Source organism: Thermobia domestica, chromosome 14, assembly GCF_964235325.1.
Source record: "Thermobia domestica chromosome 14, izTheDome1.hap1.1, whole genome shotgun sequence".
Taxonomy (NCBI): Eukaryota; Metazoa; Arthropoda; class Insecta; order Zygentoma; family Lepismatidae; genus Thermobia; species Thermobia domestica.
The window spans coordinates 85,730,240-85,745,469 of NC_137467.1; the positions used below are offsets into that span (position 1 = coordinate 85,730,240).

Consider the following 15,230-nt stretch of genomic DNA (forward strand, 5'->3'; position numbering starts at 1 on the left):
GGAAGACCGAAATGCAACACTGCGAATCCTTGCTTAGGAGTTGGACGTGAATAAAGAATCTATGAGGCAAATAATAATCACTATCTCAACAAGAGGAAGGTCTGTGGCCGTTTCGTGCCTCATTTCTTAACAATTAATAAAAAATAGTACAGAGATGATAACTGTAAAGAGCTTATTGCTATGCCTATAGGGATCCTAACTTCCTCGTAAATATCGTTACCGGGGATGAGACATGAGTTTTTAAATATGACCCATCGACAAAATGTCAGAGTGCAGAGTAGAAGTCTCCTAACTCTCCCAAAGCCAAAAAACTGCGCCAGTCAAAATCCAAAATCAAGCTTTTGCTCATTTTAATGCCTCATTCTACCTTGAGGTTGAAGCGGTTACTGGAACGTATCACATGCTTAAGGCCAGAGTACCGGGGTAATGTTCAGTGGCATCTGCTCCATGACAATGCCCCAATTCACAAGGCAGTGATTGTGCACGACCTTTGGTCCCAAAGGGATCTGTGCGTTCTCTCATATTTACCAGATATGGCCCCTTGCGACTATTTTTTACTTCGTAAACTCAAGTCTGCACTCAACGGTTCGTACTTTAATGGCGCTAACGGCCACCAATTGGACTATGACAAGGATTTTCAACAGCATTCTACAAAAATACTTCCACCATTTTTTTTTTTTTTTTTTTTTTTAAGTTACTGACGGCCAGGGCGCAACGATGAATGGGTGCAGGAGAGTTGTACTTTTAATGATCCAAGGTAAGAAACTTTTTATGTTCATTTTCTTTGTTTCTACAGTTTCAGTCTCGATTTCAAACTGCCATTAATAACCTATACGTAACATAGCGTAGTCACTAACGCGCTCGCCTTTGGTTTCCATTCCCGGTACGGGCACTCGGTTGAAAAGGCGTAACAGCCTTCACACCAGGTAAATATCGGGAAGGTATCTAACATAATAGTCCCAGGTCGCATCCTACCTTCCCCATTCCTTTCTTCCTCTCCGATTCGAGTGTAATCTCCGAGGGACGTCATCCTTCATATGTATAACGAGCTAACATGGCCATACATACCGAAAGCTCAGAAATCTAATTCCTAATCCTAATCAAAGAGAATAGAAAAAATAATTTCCCGTATAGCTAAATCAATCGCTTTAAACCAAAGACGGTACACGTGTTCAACATAACCAATCCCTTAAAAACCTTGTTTATTCATATTATATCACAAATTAACAAAACATCAATTAACTTATGATTGTTAAATTACCTTGAAAGGTTTAAGTATCCTCCTAAGTTCTCCAGATTCATTCAACCGGTCAATGGTTTCTGCATCCTGTGAAAGAGATAAAAAGGAACACGTTACAAAGGCTTAATAATAATAAAAAAAATCTATATCTTTTTTAGTAATAAAAACAATTACACGAAAAAAATTAATAAAAGATATCAGGAAATCCTCTCTTAACCTAAACATTCTACATTTAACAATGCTAATAATGTAGGTAATGATCTTATTTTCCCGACTTTCCTTTCACATTGTCAAATACGCAACAATAACATGAAGAATGACTTGCAAGAATCATTAATTGATAAATTATTTTTATAGCAGTTTTTTTTATGATAAAACGATGCATGACGAAGAATAACATTTATCTGACACGAAAATAAGAAATAAAATTGACAATTCAGCGATGAAATGTTGTTTACTAACAAAACATACACATCACAGCCTGTGAAGAAGAAGGCACGACATTATGTAGATGTTTTATGTATAAAAATATTGAAATGAAGATATCCAATTAAATAATACATTTCATTAATATAATGTATTATTTAATTTTTCATTTGCACATGCATTTTTAAATAGTAAATATTAGAAACTTTTAGAATAAATAATTGTTATCGATAAAATGTTATTGTTTGAAAGGCTTTCATATGTAATTTTCAGCAAAAAGTAAAAGATTACCTTATATGTATATCGGGTGTTCTAAAAATGGCGACCACGGACCACAGAGCACTATTCTATAGGTCAAAATAAAACGAAAATATATGATGGAATGCCCTCCGAGTTTGAGTTTTCATATTTTCTACGAAATAAACACAGTCAACTGATAGTTTGAGTTTGGCTACACTATACGTAGTTCTCCAAATATAAGACCTATAAGAAAAATTTTGAACGGCCCCTATATCGAGTTTTCGTATTTTCTATGGAATAAGCAGATCATAATGATAACTAATAGTTTGAACTTGGCTACATTATATATGTCTCCAGACATATGGCCAACAAGAAATTTTTTGCTTGAAAAATATTAGATCTTTTGATTTAAAAAAACGTTTCTAAGGGAAAATAGCTTTGTTTACCATAGACAATATACTAAACCAATGTTACTCAAATTGTGGTCCATGGAAACGGAAGTGTAAGGAGGATTACTTTTTATGTTTATCTTATATTGAACATTAGTGCGAAAAATGACGGAAAAGAATTAAGTGAATTACGTATCAAACACCATAGTTGAGAATCTGGAGCAGATACAGAGTATACAATTAATGAGATAAAGATTACACAAATTCGAGTCTATGTATAAAAAACATTCTGAGTGATCAATGCTTAAGTCAAACTGCTTAAGCTAGAAACTCGAAATTTGGATAGTGACTAGGATTTATGACGTAAAGTACTTCTGAGAAAGAATTTTTGGAAATTCTAGGTCGAAGGAGGTGAAATGATGATAATTATGAGGAGCAGCCAAAAAGTTCCTGGAATGTTGTTGTAGTTTTGTCATTTAGGTAAATCCATGCTAAGTGATCGAGAAAAAAGAAAAATTGCCCCTCGATCGTTTTTTTTTTTAAACTAATTTTTTCAGGAATGTTTATACTATATTAGGGTATTTCAAAACCACAATTAATTATTTTTTAAAACATCTTGTAGCGACGCAGCTTCTGCCGCCATTTTGCGTTTTCTTGATTTCAGGCGTTTACGTTGTTTTGAATATCTCAGCATGTATTTGTCCTAGCAAATTGAAAATTGCCGGGCGTATCCAACTTGTACAGAACTAAAACTTTGTCCTCTTAACATTTTTGCCTAAAATCACTTGAAAGGGATGAAATCAGGGCCTACAGTAGCAACATTTTTGAACATTGAAGACATGTTTGGGAAGAGGAAGCAACTAACGTAGAGATCTGAATTTGTGTCTGAATGTGGTCCGGAGTCATACCTTTATACTTAAAAAAAATTGCAAATCTGTAGCTGCTCCCAAAGGCATGAAAAAATATCGTAAAGTTGGGGAATTATGCCTATTTGCCATATTTCACTATCCAATATCTCCAATGGGCCTGGATAAAAATTTTGGAAATTTTAGGAATAGTTACTCCTTTAGTATACCATAACACACAACAAAGAGCTTTTTGTGTTTTTGAGCAGAAGGGGTCAAAGTATTAAGGAATGACGTCATACTCTAGGAGGTGTTTTGTTCACAAATTTAACTGGAAATTCTTTGTTGTGAAGTAAAATAAAGTAGGATGAATGGCTAGTCCAGTCAAGGCTATCAAATTCCATTCTTTCCTCTAATTGTGACTCACTAATAGGGGAATGTAGATCAAACGAAAGTTATGAGCCAGAGTCAGTGTTTTCAGTGAGTGAGTGTTTACTGACTGGGAAATGTACATCAAACGAAAGGACAACAGTCTCCCGCATGAGTTGACAGTTAGAACAAGCATAATCATGTTTGAATGTCATTGATATAGCAAACAACGATAAGTACTTACGGACTTTTTGACAAGTGTGCATTTTGACTTTTCTCGCTTTCTGCTGATAGCGGCATTCTTCAACAGTGCTGCTGTGGGTGATAAGACAGTGAGTCACAACTAGAGGAAAGAATGGAATTTGATAGCCTTGACTGGACTAACATTTATCCTACTTTATTTTACCTCACGACAACGAATTTCCAGTTAAATTTGTGAACAAAACATCTCCTAGAGTATGACGTCATTCCTTAATACTTTGACCTCCTTCTGTTCAAAAACACAAAACGCTCTTTTTGTGTGTGTTAGAGTATGCTAAAGGAGTAACTATTCCTAAAATTTCAAAAACTTTTATCCAGGCCCATTGGAGATACTGGATAGTGAAATATGGCAAATTGGCATAATTCCCCAACTTTACGATATATTTTTTCAGGCCTTTGGGAGCAGCTACAGATCTGCAAATTTTTTAGTATAAACGTATGACCCCGGACTACATTCAGACACAAATTCAGATCTCTACGTTAGTTGCTTCCTCTTCCCAAACATGTCTTCAATGTCCCAAAATGTTGCTACTGTAGGCCCTGATTTCACCCCTTTCAAGTGGTTTTAGGCAAAAGTGTTAAGAGGACAAAGTTTTAGCTCTGTACAAGTTGGATACGCCCGGCAATTTTCAATTTGCTAGGACAAATACATGCTGAGACATTCAAAACAACGTAAACGCCTGAAATCGAGAAAACGCAAAATGGCGGCAGAAGCTGCGTCGCTACGAGATGTTTTAAAAAATAATTAATTGTGGTTTTGACGTACCCTGATATAGTATAAACATTCATTAAAAAAATAGATTTTTTTTAGATGGTCGAGCAGCACATGCTTCATCACTTAGAATGGATTGACTCATTTCTGATGCAATCACAATGAATCTTACAGTCCTTACGTTGCCTAATTATGAATTTGACAAGTATTAACACGTCATAATAGACAGTGTACGAGTAATGTAGCTGAACGAAAGAGTGTGTGGTACTCAGTTGGTGCAATTTCACGGATCAAGCAAAGCGCAAAGATCAAGTTCATGTGCAAATTTGGGGAAATCTCATTCATAGAGTTTGATAGTCTTAAAAACAGTTTTGCACCATCGGATGTTTGGCTCTTTCCAAAGCTAAAAATGGGCCTTTCTGTTTCGCCAACGTAGAAGAGATCAAAACCAATGCAACGGCTGAACTTCGGGAGGTACGAAAAAGAGGCCTTTCGTCGGCGTTTCCACCAATAGAAGGGGCGGTGGAATAAGTGTGTGTGTGTTCCAAATGTACCAACTTTGAAGACGAGTAAGTAAAACGTGTACATATATTATGCTAATAGAAAGCTACAACTGAATTCCGGAAACTTTTTGACTGCACCTCGTATTATAAGATATTCATATCTCGGAATCTCATAAAGTTAAAGCCATGGTATTTGAAGTTTCCACTTAAAAGAATTAAAAAACATGTTTGACAGTTGGTTTTGATATTTGACCTAGAAGTGGAAAAAATCAGTGTAAGATAGTCCATTAAGATGTCCATACGATGAGCACGAATTTTGTCCGAGACTTCAACTCATATTGTCCGCAGTAACACATAAAACCATTTGTCAGTAGCTTATATAAACACACATATTATTATTCTCTATTTTAAAAATATAAGCATACTGTACTTCAGGAGATGATTGACAAAACAGTTGACACTAGGAAACTACATGGAATCCCGAAAAATCCGAAATCGAAAGTCATGAGAATATCCCTTGGAAACACACCCTTACGGGTCAGAGTAAAACAGAGAGAACTTTAAGAGATCAAGAGACACATCTACTGTACAAAAGAGATCAGGTCAAGAACTGACATAGTCAAAGAAGCATTTAACAAGAAAAGATCACTCTTAACTAACAGGCTCAATATTGGAGTAAGGAAGAAGTTGCTCAGGTGTTATATATAAGGTATTGGACTGTATGATTGAAAGACTGGGACATTAAGGAAGTTAGAGAAGAAATATTTAGAGAGCTTTGAAATGTGGTGTTGGAGGATGATGGAGAAAGTAAAATGGACAGAAAGATTTAGATTTCTGGGCTTTCGGCATCTAAGGCCATTTAGCCCTTCACATTTTGAGGGATGACGTTCCTCGGCGAGCACACAATCCGGGGAAAGGGAAGGAAGAAAGGATTGGGGAAGGAAGGAAGCGGCCTGGAACCTATAAGTTAGGTACCACCCCGGCATTTGCCTGGTGTGAATGAGGAAAACCCAGGAAAAACTCATTCATAGTGGCTGGCATGAAAAAGCGTTTTTACACTTTTTCGAGCGAGTGCTCCTGGGACCGCTCGCACCGAAGGCGAGGTGAACAGAAAGAGTAACAAATGAAGGTGTACTGAAACGGATAGGAGAGAAGAGAACGCTTCTAGCCAGCATCCTTCGTAGGAAGGCCATTGGATTGAACACATCTTACGAAGAAATTGTCTTCATACCATCAAAAAAGGAAAAAAATTAATGAAAGCGAGGAATAGGAAGACGAAGAATACAACTGATCGATGTTTGAGAAAATACAAAAAAATATTGAGAGTTAAAAGAGTAAGCAGAAAATCGAGAAATGTGGAATAAACATTTCCAGGCCTAAATCTAAATTTAAGAGAAAAAACTCTTTAGTCCCAGGACCTACCAAAAGGCAGAATACTTAATAACAATAAGATACTGAGACAACACTTAATAAGATACTGATATTAACATGTGCTTTTAAAAACAATTAAATTTGATTTCGGACGAGAAAAGTAAGATTTTCCATTGAGCATTCTGACTAATAAAAATAGTCCTCACCTGGAAAATGTTTGAGAAATACTTTCAGAAAACTATTTTCATAGTAGCTGGATACTTTCAACATTGCTTTAGTGCCAGTGACCTTACCTTCACTTAAAATGAAAAAAAAAGGGAATCTATATATCATATACTTGATGGTGTGTGTGATGGAATCTTGATTTTCTTTCCATTCAAAACTAGAAAGACATACGTTATACAGAGAAAAAAGGAGAGACAGAGAGAAATTGTTGAAGTGTCATTTGAAAGTCGAGCATAAATCGAAAGTACAAAAAGATGACAACGAAGGAAAAGACGATAAATTTCTGTTTAATATCTCCTCTCCTCTCCATTCTGTTCTGTTAGGAGATTTAAAATGGGGACGAAAGCTGAGAATTAAAAGAACTCGTCCGTCCACTTGAAATACAGCTTACAAACCCAGTGTTAACGCTTTTGGTACTAACAACAGATACAGAATAGTATTACCAAAGCCGAGTTTTTGCTGTACCTATCTCACAGACAAGATCTGGCTCGCTCAGCTGGTGGGCTTGATTCATGGTGTTTCTTTCACAGGAGATTATTTACAACGCCTTTCACCTGATCTTAACCGTGGAAGACTTCAGGTGGAATAGGTAGTTAGATCTGATGAATTAATTATGTCCTAGTGCATTATTCGTGAAACCGTTATAGATGTTTTTTATACATAAACTCATACAGCGCTCTGAAGACCCGAGTTTGATTCTCGGCAGTAAATAATCTTTTTTAATTCAAATTGAACTATAGATCCATGTTTCGTGTAGTTTCTGTGATGAAATGAACCTCTTTCCCCTTATACATGGAGGATTGATTTGAATAAGGACTCAATGTAACAAATTTGAAATTTTACATGACAGATTTTTTCTTTTATTGTGTATCAGATTTTGTTTTTTAATTTAGATGAGCATGTAACGGCCACAAACAAGATGTTATATAAAGTTGTTAAAAATGAAATTAAATATTTCATTTATGCCCATTAGGTTAAGGGAGACGATGATAAAGCAAGTGAATGATGATGGAAGAATTGGTGGAATGAAAATGTGCGAGGAAACGGGAGTACCCCGAGAAAAACCACGGACAAATGTTGTCCGCCACCAACTTATTTGACCGGGGATCGAACCAAGGACCTCAGGCACCAGAGGTAGTCGCTCTGTCACTAAGCCACCGTTTCCCAGATTTGTCCTAACAGTAAGTAACACAAACAGCCCACTCCTAATAGTGACACACTCACACACACAGGGGGGTGCAGTAGCTCAGTGGTAGACCGTTCACCTCCGGTGCTTGGGATCCCTGGTTCGATCCCAGCTCGCGCCGTGTGGACTTTGTGGTGAACCGAGAAAAACCACGGACAAATGTTGTCCGCCACAAGTAGGTAGTCGCTCCAGAGGTAGTCGCTCTGTCACTAAGCCACCGTTTCCCAGATTTGTCCTAACAGTAAGTAACACAAACAGCCCACTCCTAATAGTGACACACTCACACACACAGGGGGGTGCAGTGGCACAGTGGTAGACCGTTCACCTCCGGTGCTTGGGATCCCTGGTTCGATCCCAGCTCGCGCCATGTGGACTTTGTGGTGAACCGAGAAAAACCACGGACAAATGTTGTCCGCCACAAGTAGGTAGTCGCTCCAGAGGTAGTCGCTCTGTCACTAAGCCACCGTTTCCCAGATTTGTCCTAACAGTAAGTAACACAAACAGCCCACTCCTAATAGTGACACACTCACACACACAGGGGGGTGCAGTGGCTCAGTGGTAGACCGTTCACCTCCGGTGCTTGGGATCCCTGGTTCGATCCCAGCTCGCGCCGTGTGGACTTTGTGGTGAACCGAGAAAAACCACGGACAAATGTTGTCCGCCACAAGTAGGTAGTCGCTCCAGAGGTAGTCGCTCTGTCACTAAGCCACCGTTTCCCAGATTTGTCCTAACAGTAAGTAACACAAACAGCCCACTCCTAATAGTGACACACTCACACACACAGGGGGGTGCAGTGGCTCAGTGGTAGACCGTTCACCTCCGGTGCTTGGGATCCCTGGTTCGATCCCAGCTCGCGCCGTGTGGACTTTGTGGTGGTCCGAGAAAAAACACGGAAAAATGTTGTCCGCCACAAACTTATTTGACCGGGGATCGAACCAAGGACCTCAGGCACCAGAGGTAGTCGCTCTGTCACTAAGCCACCGTTTCCCAGATTTGTCCTAACAGTAAGTAACACAAACAGCCCACTCCTAATAGTGACACACTCACACACACAGGGGGGTGCAGTGGCACAGTGGTAGACCGTTCACCTCCGGTGCTTGGGATCCCTGGTTCGATCCCAGCTCGCGCCGTGTGGACTTTGTGGTGAACCGAGAAAAACCACGGACAAATGTTGTCCGCCACAAGTAGGTAGTCGCTCCAGAGGTAGTCGCTCTGTCACTAAGCCACCGTTTCCCAGATTTGTCCTAACAGTAAGTAACACAAACAGCCCACTCCTAATAGTGACACACTCACAAACACAGGGGGGTGCAGTGGCTCAGTGGTAGACCGTTCACCTCCGGTGCTTGGGATCCCTGGTTCGACTTTGTGGTGAACGCCCCGTGTGGACTTTGTGGTGAACAAACACCGTGTTCGTGGGTTTCTCAGGGTTTTCCTGTTTCCTCCCACTTTCTTCATTCCACCATTTCACTCATCTCTCACCATCACCGTCTCCTTTAGCCTAACCGGCATAACCGTGGGACGAAAAACTTAAAGATTTTCACAAACATTCACACACGCATGCACACTAGTTAACTAGCCCATGTATTATAAAACAAATGATTATGTTTAACTTCAATCTTTAGAGACCAAAAATTATATAATATGTCGTATTATCATCCTACACTTCATATTAATAATCCATAATATTTGTTTATGCGTAGATTGCAAATATTAACACAACTATATTCCATGTTCCGAAATCTTTATTGAACAAACTGTGCTACTAATTAACTGTTTCCCAGAACAAGTTAATATCTGAAGACTATTTAGAATTTTATAGCTAGGGAGTATAAAAGAATGCAAAGTTCACAAACCATCTGCAGATTTTTAATTTCTCGGATGCGAGAATGTTTCTGATATCCAATGCGGAGAATGATCTTTTTAAAATTGGGAAATTATAGAGTATACCTGGTACATAAAACCATCGTACACAGCAATTAATCATAAGTGCTAGAAAATAAATACTGTCCACTCCTAATGTAACACAAATAGTACCTATCATTATAAGAAAAGATATTGGGAGATAAGAAAATAAAAATTAAGCATTGTTAAATAAAATTGTTTTCCATTTGATTTATCTATCTGTATTATAAAATTGAAAGTGATTATGTTTGTGAGTGACTCTTAATCTCTTGAACCGGCCGACCAATCTCGACGAAATGTTCAACGTAGATGCGGTTCTGCCCTGGGAGCGTTTTTAGTTATTTACTTTGACGGTACATCTTTGGGGAGGAGGAGGAGGGGGACATAGAAAAAATAAATAAAACTTAATAACTCTTGAACCACCCGACCCATCTTGATCAAATTTTCAATGTAGATGAGGATCAAAACTGGAATAAGTTTTATCATTTCACTTTGACGGAGCAACGTAGGTGAGAGGATGGAGGGGAGATATACAAAAATCAATAAATATAAAAACAAAAGTGACTATGTTCGTGAATTAATTATTTTTGAACCACTTGATCGATCTCAATCATATTTTCAACATATGTGAAGTTCAAACACGGAAAATTTTTTATCATTTTATTTTGACAGTATATCTTAGGGGCGGGGAAGGGGAGGGGGAAATATATGAAAATAAATAAAACTTAATAACTCTTGAACTACCCGATCGATATTGATCAAACTTTCAACATAGATAAAGTTCGGGCTTGGGATGATTTCTTCATTTCACTTTTACAATGCAACGAAGGGGAGAGGGAGGGGGGAAGATACGTGTAAAAAAAGTAAAAATAAAAGTGACTGTTTTTGTGACTTCATCACGTTTAAACCCCCCGACCTATCTTAACCAAATTTTCAACATAGATGTGGTTCAGATATAAGGTGGTTTTTATCATATCACTTTAACTGTAGAACTTAGGGGAGGGGATATATATATATATATATATATATATATATATATATATATATATATATATATATATATATATATATGTATGTATTTAAAAAGAATAAAAATAAAAGTGTCCGTCTTTGTGACTTCATCACGCTTCATCAAATATATAAAAATAAATAAAACTTAACTCTTGAACCACCCAACCGATCTCGATCAAATTTTCAACATAGATGAGGTTCGGGCCTGGGATAGTATTTATCTATTCACTTTGACGATAGAACTTAGGGTAGGAGGTAGGAGGGGAAGATATAAAAATAAATAAAACTTAATAACTCTTGAACCACCGGACCTATCTCGATCAAATTTTCAACTAGATTAAGTTCGAACATGAGATGATTTTTGTCATATCACTTTGACGATGTAACTTAAAGGAGGGGAAATACATGTACAAATGATCGAAAATGACCAATATTAGTGTCAAATCTATAGTTTATGAGGTCACTGAGATGAACAGTGGCACTTATGATGCCATTTAAATCGAAATTGAGCCCCGCAAAAATTGTGAGAGGGATTGGGATATATATCAGTGTCGAATTCATACTTTTCGGGGTCGCTAAGATGAACAATGACACTTTCGATGCCGTGGCCCGCAACATGGAGAGGAGAGGGGATATATAAAAATAATCGAAAATGGCCAATATGAAGGAGTGCTTTAGTATTAGTAAAAAGTGACTGACTAACGAAACATATTACTAATTTTTCTTAATTTAACCCAGCGAAACAGGTAATTGATGCTAGTATTTTATAAATACCAGTGAGAATCAGAAACTAAGATTGCAAGGCCGATATTTGTGGAGTTTCGTCTGTTATAGAGGAATGAGGAGTATGCGGTAATTTTAATACATGGAGTTGACAACTGTGCAGCGTTTCAGCCACCTACGCACTAGTTGTATGTAAACACAAATGACGATTCGTTTGAAAAACTGGTTTCGCGAAGAAGTCCGCTCAATTATTTGATTTCTGTGGGCAAAACATGTAACCGCGGCTGAAATTTACCGGCAGCTGGTAGAGGTTTACGGATAGACTGTAATGTCTCATCAGCATATCGCAGAATGACGTCGAAAGTTTGAGGTTCGTAGAGAAAACGTCACTGACGAGGAGCGCATTGGCTGACCCAGCGTGGCATCAACAGATTTGAACACAGACGGGACATTATCGAGCATCCTCTCTACAAACTGGACCTCGCTCCAAGCGACTTTGACCTGTTCGCACACTCGAAAAAGAACCTAGAAGACCGTTGCTTTGCTTCAGACCAGGAGGTGAAACACTTCGTGACAACGTAGCTGAATACGCAAGGATAGGATTTTTACCAGGAGGGAATCTTCAAACTCATCCCACAATGCCATAAGTGCCTCCACGGATAAGGGGATTACGTACGTCAAAAAATAAGCTAATGCATGTAATATCTGTTGGCTGTATTGCTTGTATGAAATAATACATGCACATTTCGCTACAGTTTCACTGCAGGCTTTGTAACCTTACTTTCTGATCACTCCTCATATAACTTAGCTACCAAAACACCTGAACAGCTTATTATTTCACTATCTTGTATAACAGGTCAAGGACTAATGCCATGCCAAGTTTGATCGAGATCGGGTGTGTTCGGTTGAAGTCGTACGATATAGAGTGCCATTATTATTATTATTATTATTATTATTATTATTATTATTATTATTATTATTATTATTATTATTATTATTATTATTATTAGGAAAAATCAAATGAAGACGATTGGATATGGAGCTAAGGAAGAAGCTAACACGTGAATGAAATTTTGAATTCACTTAGGATCTAGTTGGAAGATATATTAAGAAAATGACAAACCTTGATTTCTGTATTATTAATCAAACCAATTCAAATAGATTCTCCTGACAGTATGGAAGATCTTAGAGGAACAATTCTCTGAGTGTTTATCTTTTTTTCAGTTTGTAATCTGTGGCCTTTCAGAACTGGCTCACGATCGGCACGAGCTGAATATTAATAAAGTCCTGTTGAACCTCAGGTGTTAAGAAGATGTTCCTGTAAAACTGGTTCCTCTGAACTGGACTCCACATATAATAGACTTTCTCCATTAGATTCGCACACAACAAACATCCCATCGTTTGCACTGACCTGGACGATAACTTTTCGGAAGATTTTTCTTCATGAGCTGCGTTAATTAGTATGTATTAATTTTATTTTCATTTCTATTCGTCTGAAATGTTAACATGTAAACAAGATTGCTACTTGGCTTACAGCCTAGTGTTTGTAATCTCTAAAACAACATGGCTTAAAAAAAAAGTCAGGTACTGAGGTCAAAACGTGTTGCTGATGTTTCAGGATTCAGGATTAAATACAAGAAAAAGTAAAAAAAAAATGTTGTACTTATCTCTGGTATAAAGAAAGCAAGACAAAAGCAGAAAAGAGAAGAAAAATTAAGAGATATTCGTAGCACTTTCACCAACTTTATTTTCATGTTTTCTTCGCCTCCATATTAGTTTTATAAACTTTCAGTAATGCTGCACGAGTCCCCAATCGAAATGTAGTTTTGTAAATTTCAGTTACAAAAGAAACCGCTCACACAGCGACGCTACTATGCTAGCTGTCGCCCAGGGTAAGAACTCGCCTTAGCTCCCTTTCCCCTGACCAACCAAAAAAACGCTCCCCAACTACATCTGATATTGGCATCAAACAGTGATTCTCCTATTCCATTTTTTCTTGAGGTGGAAAAGCTTGATTTCAAAATTGCAGTACATTATTTCACTTTTAGAACAATATACAACACCATCCTAATTAGTATTTGATTGCCAAATAATCTGAGAGTAGCGTGTTTGACATATTCGTATAGTATTATCATAATAACCGGAAATCACAATGTTTTTGGGATTATATAAGATTTCCGTATGTGTAGAATGAATCAACAGCCTGTTGCTTTAGATTACAATATTTAATTATGACAAACAGTCAAGCTGTTGTCTCCAGTATTATTTTCGGACATTTTACAAATCTCTTAAATTGATGTAAGTTAAATTAAACATAAAAAACTAGGCCTAAAATTTAACTTTGCGGGCTCTTTTGCCTGAAAAAGTTCTTACAATGTCCTCAAAAGATAGCTTTGAAGTAACTTACGCTCTATCGATATGATACTCATGTTGCTGAGTCATTGTTGTCCTGTTAACTTTTATGATCTTTAGTTGCTAAAATTCCTTTACTTGCCTTATAGTGAAAATAAATATCTGCCCAGTTCTGCGCTCATTAATCTGGCGCCCGGGACAGAAGTCCCATTTGGGCCCCTTAGTTAGATCACTGCGCTTACACCTAAAACCTTGGTTCTTAAGATTAAGTGCCAGCGTTTCGAAACTGACTATGGTACAATAGGATCTGATTTATTATTATTATTATTATTATTATTATTATTATTATTATTATTATTATTATTATTATTATTATTATTATTATTATTATTATTATTAATTGATTGAATAGAGTTTAGCCTTCATTTCAGCAGCAAGGGTAATTGAAACGTACAATTACAGCTTAACTCCAAACCACATGAGTTCCCGCCGGGAATCGAACCCGGGTCTCCCTCACCAATCACGCGTATTCTAATTTGATCTGAAACCAATTATCGTGTGTATTAATCGAGCAGGACCGTTAATATTTCTTTAAAAATATCCGCCAACGGAATCCAAAGACATAAAATGTAATACGTTGATTTACCTCGAAGTTATACTTTGTCTCCCTTTTTTCAGTGTGAAATTGACAAAGTTTGTGTCCAGCGAGCACTATGCACGGAACATTCTTGGCCAAATATGTTAGTCATGGTTCAATGCTTTTGCAATGAAAATTCAGTTAACTAATGTCAAAAACTGTTTGATAAAACGTGACACAATTTTATGCATTTGTTCTATATTTTTTATACCACGATTTTACATAGCCTCTTGTTTGTACACTAATGTCCAAAATTATTGTCGCATGTCTATAAATATGTTTTGTAGTAATATAATTTAAACATGAATTCACACGGTATTTCTTATAATGTTAGTATGTGTATAATCGGCAAAGACATATATGTGACAAAGTTCATGTCAAAAGAGCAGTAAATAAGAACAATAAAACAAAAATAAAAATTGCTTGTCCATTTAGCATAGATGTTCATTTTACTTCGACCTCACTCACCCTCGCCCTCGCAGTAGCGGTTGGCCCTCGCCCTCATTCACCCTCGCCCTCGCGAATGGAATTGTCCATCGCCCTCGCGCGCCCTCACTCTCCCTGCCGAAACTTGTCCTTGCCCTCGCGCACCCTCACCCTCGCCATCGAAGCTTGTCCTCGCCCTCGCGCACCCTCACCCTCGCCATCGAAGCTTGTCCTCGTCCTCGCGCACCCTCGCCCTCGCTGCCGAAACTTGTCCTCGCCCTCGCGCATCCTCGCCCTCTTCGTCGAAGCTTTTCCTCGCCCTCGCGCACCCTCACCCTCGCCATCAAAGCTTGTCCTCGCCTTCGCGCACCCTCACCCTCGCTGTCGAAGCTTCTCCTCGCCCTCGCATACC

At 38.0% G+C, this 15,230-nt stretch overlaps 1 protein-coding gene across 1 annotated transcript in view; it reads right to left on the reverse strand.

Moving 5' to 3' along the window:
- Positions 1-15,230, reverse strand: part of LOC145670248 (uncharacterized) — a 276,166-nt gene that overhangs the window by 29,804 nt on the left and 231,132 nt on the right. Inside the window, exon 3 of the mRNA XM_081738660.1 lies at positions 1,262-1,327. Within this exon, the coding sequence (XP_081594786.1) occupies positions 1,262-1,327 (66 nt within the window). The remainder of the gene's footprint in view (positions 1-1,261; positions 1,328-15,230) is intronic.